This window comes from Adiantum capillus-veneris, chromosome 5 (assembly GCF_014529385.1).
Source record: "Adiantum capillus-veneris isolate H3 chromosome 5, ASM1452938v2, whole genome shotgun sequence".
Taxonomy (NCBI): domain Eukaryota; kingdom Viridiplantae; phylum Streptophyta; class Polypodiopsida; order Polypodiales; family Pteridaceae; genus Adiantum; species Adiantum capillus-veneris.
The window spans coordinates 40978911-40984785 of record NC_140935.1 but is presented as its reverse complement, the minus strand read 5'-3'; the positions used below and the strand labels follow the sequence as shown (position 1 = coordinate 40984785).

The 5875-nt window shown below is 43.2% G+C and overlaps 1 protein-coding gene across 1 annotated transcript; it reads left to right on the top strand.

Moving 5' to 3' along the window:
• The first annotated feature begins 620 nt into the window (after window positions 1-620).
• On the top strand, window positions 621-1717 carry LOC147457192 (uncharacterized). The gene is made up of 3 exons (XM_086513287.1): window positions 621-1254; window positions 1452-1597; window positions 1709-1717. Exons 1-3 carry the CDS (start codon window positions 621-623, stop codon window positions 1715-1717), a joined length of 789 nt encoding a protein of 262 aa, XP_086369413.1.
• Window positions 1718-5875: the final 4158 nt, after the last annotated feature.

Genomic DNA, 5875 nt, shown 5'->3' with positions numbered 1-5875 from the left:
TCTCTCTCTCTCTCTCTCTCTCTCTCTCTCTCTCTCTCTCTCTCTCTCTCTCTCTCTCTCTCTCTCTCTCTCTCTCTCTCTCGTGTCACGTGTCTGTCTTATTGTTTGCGATAGATTCATCATGCCTAAGCCATGCAACCCCTACTGGAAGGAGCATACCAATGTCATCCGCATTATCAACACTCCAGGCCAAGCGGGTTCCGGCACTCAACGATGGCAATGCAAGTACTGTAATTTTCAGCTCACGAGTATAATTTCTCGTGTCATCAAGCACCTGACAGGCATTGGCACGACCAACAATTGTGGAGGGTGCAAAAAGGTTCCACAAGATATTAGGGACAAGCTGATTGCGGAGAATTTTTTGAAAGTACCAACACCAAAAAAAAATACAAGTAGCCAACACACACAGGATGCTCTTCATGATACTCTTATTGGGGATTTTGGTGGTTCATCTCCCGAGGTGCAAGAGGATCATCCCCCTGCTGGTTCTAATAGAAAGAGGGCTCAAGTTCTGCAGGAGGGGGAAGATCGAGGTGATATGGATGCATGTAGGCAAAGCACCTTGCCTTCGTGTGTGAGACTCTCTTTCTTGGGTGAAGGAGCGTCAAAAGGTGGCTGAGATGGAGATTGCTCGCACTCTCATTGAGTGCAACATCTCCTTCAATTTTTTGAGGACTGAGCAATGGAAGAGGATGGTCCGGGCTATAGCTGATGTTGGTCACACAGATTCATGCTCAGGGGTGGAGTATAAGAAGATGTGCACTACAATGCTTGATGAGCAGAAGGCTTTGATAGATAAGGCTTTGGTCCCGGTCAGGGCCGGTTGGCAGCAGTTTGGGTGCACCATCATATCAGATGGCTGGAATGATGTTCGTAGGCGGCACATCATTAATATTCTTGTGTCGTCTTGTCTTGGCACATACTTCTTGCGTGCTGTGGATGCAGGGAAGGTCAGAGAGCGCATCAGTGGTGAGTTTATCTTTGGGCACATAGAGAAAGCTATTGATGAGATTGGGAAGGAGAATGTGGTACAGGTTGTGACTGACAATTCCTCATATTGTAAACTTATGGGTGAAATGGTCGAGGCAGTTTACCATCGGATTTCTTGGACTCCATGTGTTGCGCATTGTCTCGACTTACTTATGGAGGATATAGGCAATTTGCCTTGGGTATTGCCTATTGTTACATATGCCACTAAGATGATCACCTTTTTCTGCAAGAAACATCAAGCTTTAGCTATCTTCAGGAGCCACAGTACACTTGATATGGTGCAACCCTGAAAGACCAGATTTGCTTATATATATTGAGTGCTACAGAGACTCTTCAAATTGAGGGATCCACTTCTCCAGATAGTCATGGACCCTAAGTGGATATTGATGCATCACTCACAGATAGAGCCCACTAAATACATACAGTGATGATGGGTGCTTGATGAGTCCTTTTGGACACAGGTTCAGAGTTTGACAGTGGCATTGCAGCCAGTGTATGTGCTTCTTCGAGTCACAGACATGGAGGGCTCTACATTGGGCCTAGTCTATCATCTCTTCATGGAGATGAAGAGACACATTACAGAGTGTGTGTCTCTGACACAGAGCTGGTAAGTACTTGTCTTTTGAAATCAATTATTTCTTTTGTTGCAAATCTTCTAGTAGACTTGTTGTCATTTTAATTTGCCAATTCAACTTTGTTTTATTGCTGAAAATTTCAGCCATTGTAGAAGGGAGATGGACTTTCATGAGTCGTCCCATTCACGGGATGGCTGCATTGCTTCATCCTTTCTACAAGACGCTAGAGCTTTTCCATGAGAGGAGTCTCATGGAAAAGCTTTTCCATGAGCTTTTCCATGAGAGGAGTCTCTTAAAGCTCAAGTATGATTACATCAATATGATGTACAACATTGACGATCAGCTGGAGATTGATGCAAAAATGATCAGCTTCATGAACAATCTAGGACCATCCTTTGCTAGAGCTGTGGTGTTGAGGCCAGAGGCTACCAAGTTTCCTCTTACATGGTGGCAGAATTATGGGAGACAAGTTCTTCCAACGCTTACACATCTGGCTTTACGAGTACTTTCACAGGTAATTGAGAATCTTGAGACTTATAGTTTTTGTACAATGTACTTAGTACTTACTATTGCCATATATTAAATCTCAATGCTCATTGTTGTAGGATTGCTTGGCTAGTGCTTGCGAGCGCAACTGGAGCACTTATTCCCTGATACATACGAAGGTCCGCAATCGTCTCAGCACTTCTCAACTAGAGAAGTTAGTCTATTACCGAGCAAATATGAGGCTTGTGTGAGCCTACCATGCTTTGGCAACACCCAAGCAGGTCTACTATTAATTTTCACATGAATGATTGAGTCATGAATCATGATACACTCGGCCATTGAGTACTTAGTACATACTAAATAATATTTCCTCTATTTTCATTTTTCAACAGGCGGACCCAACACGCGTGAAGATGGTGGCAGATCCTTGTGCTATAGAGGAGGTGGAGGTGCAGATCAAAAATGAGCAGGAGGAGATTATTTGGCTGCTTCACAGGGAGTTGCAGAGTGTTGATCGGTGTGTGACGAGGTCACGTGCACGAGCTTTGGCTATTCCTCTACGTGAGCATGATCCAGACCCAAATAGTGCTCGAAGAGAGAGCATTCGTAAAGGGAAGCTCCGGGGGAGGTCACCTAATAAAAATGTAACCTATCACGTGAGTTCAACAGAAGGGTATTTAAAGTTCTTGAAACTTACATAAATATATATACAGAAGGGCATTATTATTTTTAAATTTGAAAAAAACTTACAGATTTTAAAAGAAAAGGGTACATTATATTCTTAACAAAATTCACAGATAAGGGGTTTTACAAACATGTCTTGAACGCACGTGATATGGTAGTTTTACACATAGTGAACCCCCCGAGGGGAAGCTACCTGTTCATTCTTCTCGGAAACGAGAAAATGAGGCTGTTCGTCTCATTGAGGCTTCGATAGAGGCAGTAGAGGATGATCTACATGTGGTTCAGGTGTCTGTGATGGCAGAGCCAGAGTACGACAAAGAGGGCAATGTCCTAACGGATGGGGACTTGGTCTCTTCAATAGAGTCTTCATTTGCATATGATGATGATTTTGAGGATGGGGCCATCACATGGATGATGGGCTAGCTTTGAGCTAGCTATTTAGGGCTTTCTACTACTATATAGACAGACTTTTTGTTACCATATACATGTGGTAGGGATGTGTGTGAACACACTAGGACCGCCGAGGCATTTTTTCACTCTTTAGGAGTTTTTTTCCCCCGTGCATTGTATATACGCCCATCACTCTAGAGCTATCTATCTTTCCATTGCACACTAAGTAATACACTCTCTATTGTGTGCCTTGAGCTTCCTTCATCTTCTCCAAGCTGTGTGTGTTTCTCTGCAACCCTAATTCCAACAATTGGTGGCAGAGCAGGTTGCGTCCTCCCGGGCTTAGTCGCAAGCTGCTCCAGTACACGCCTGCTCACTTTCTCCAATTTCAGTGAGCTTTGGCGAGCATTTGCAAGTCGACAAATATTTCGAGTCAGCTCGTAGATCTTGGTCTGCTCATATTTTTTATTTGGGCTCATTTCGGCCTCCGTTTCCACTATAGGCAGTAGTACTGCACAGGCTATTTTGTCATTTTGTGCAGACTTTTGTCAGTGCTGTTTTCTGCATTACAAGTGCCTTTTAGTCTTCTATGGTTTGTGCTATATACCACGTGTTGTTCCCACTCCGTCTCTCCTATTTTCGGTCAGTTTTCACATCAGGTGCAGCATTTACCATGGCTGACAACACAACACAGATGTGTTCAAGATGTTTGCTGCTAATAAGGACAGGTTGGATGGGGACAACTACCCTATGTGGGCTTATATGATGCAACATGTTCTTGTGTCAAAGGGCATCTGGAACATTGTGCATGGCATTGATGTACGTCCTTGTTCTGAGGATGTAGGCGATGTTGAGGATGTTGCGTGTCTTGCTGCAAGGATTGCTATTGTTAGAGTTGTTTTGCCTACGGCAGAACAAGCTCATTGGGATGTAAAGGATGCGCAGGCTCATGCATTGATTGTGTTGTCTGTGAAGCGCACCATTGTTCCTCACATGCGTTCAGCAAAATTTGCAAAACAGGCTTTGGGATATTCTAGCAGGTCTTTATGCAAGCCGCAATGAGGCTAAAATTGCTTTGCTGCGTAAAGAGCTGGAGTCGAAGATTATGCATGAGGAAGATGATATGGACACTTTCCTTGCTAGTGTCAAGGATATCAATGAGCAACTTAGTTCTGCAGATGAAGTCATTTCAGATAGTTCCCTTGTGCAGACTGTTCTTGATGCCTTACCAGATTCCTACCAGACTTTTGATAGTACTTGGAGACTGATGACCCAAGGAAATCCTGAAGTTGTCAAGTTTGATTCATTATGCACATTGCTATTGCAAGAATCACTTTCTAGAAAAAACACGACTAGGAAGCATGCAGTTGAACATGCATTTATTGCTTCTCAAAGAAAGGCTGGTAACAGTAATGCAGCCACTTCTTATGGTTCTGCTGCGAGTGGCAAAAATTCTGTTCCTAATGCTTCTGCTGGCAGCAGTTCGTCTGGAAATTCTGGTGATAAGGGCTAAAAGAAGATGTGTTTCCATTATTGTAAAGCTAATGATCACTTGATCAATTCGTGTCCTAAGTTGAAGGCCAAAGAGGCTAAGAAGAAAGAGGGTGGTTCCACTACAAATGCTGGTTCCACTACAAATGCATCCATTGTTGAGTCTTCTGTGAAAGGAGATTGTAATGCTGATGTTGATGCAAAATGGGCTTCTATCTTAGAGTGTACTTACAATCCTGCTGTCCATGATGTATGCTTGTCAGTTGCTGCAGATTCACATGTGTGGTATTTCGACAGTGGTGCTACAAAGCACATTACCTCACATCGTGAATTGTTTACCTCTCTCAAGTCTGTCCCTCATGGGAATTCAGTCACTTCTGCCAACAATGCCTCTTATCTAGTTCAGGGAGTTGGAAAGATTGTGCTTACTGATGCTAATGGCAGTTCTTTCACACTTGTTGATGCACTTTATGTACCTAGGATCAAGAAGAATCTCTGGTCTGTATCCGCACTTGCTAGACTTGGACTTGTAGTCAAATTTGTGGATGACAGATGTACAGTTCATGATCTCAGTTTTGGTGATGAAATTGTTGCATCTGGCCTTTTGTGTCGTGGGCTGTATAAGCTCACTTTGTATGATAAGTGTGGAAAAAAATTTGCAAATGTTGTTGCAGATTCAAGGGCTATTTCAGATGCAAAACTTTGGCATGCATGTTTTGGTCATCTGAATTTTGCCAGTTTGCTGCGTTTGCAGAAATCTGATATGGTTTCTTCTTTGCCACCTCTTGAAGCACCTGTCAAACATGTTTGTGAAGGCAGTATTTTGGGTAAGATGCAGCATTCTAAGTTTCCAAAGGATGGTTTAGTTCGTGCCACATGCACGTTGCAGCTTGTGCATAGTGATGTTTGTGGGCCCATGCAAACTCCATCCTTGTGCAATTACCTATACTTCGTGACTTTCATTGATGATTACTCCAGGCATGCATGGGTATTTCCGCTTAAAGTGAAGTCCGAAGTTTTTATGTGCTTCAAACAATTTCTGGCTATGGCTGAAAATGTCTCGAAATGTACTATGGGCGCCCTCCGTTCCGATCGAGGGGGGGAGTATATGTCTCATGAATTTAATGCATTTCTGGCTAGTTGTGGGATAAAACACCAATGTACAGTGCCTTATACACCTCAGCAAAATAGTGTTGCTGAGAGGAAAAACAGAACTCTGACGGAAATGGCACTATGTATGGTCAAAAGTCAAGCTTTGC

Bases quoted from the DNA above. Each gene is read 5' to 3' on its own strand.
- LOC147457192 (XM_086513287.1), top strand. From the start codon at position 621: ATGGAGATTGCTCGCACTCTCATTGAGTGCAACATCTCCTTCAATTTT. The intron at 1,255-1,451 runs GTACACTTGATA...TTTTGGACACAG, and splicing joins AGCTATCTTCAGGAGCCACA to GTTCAGAGTTTGACAGTGGC.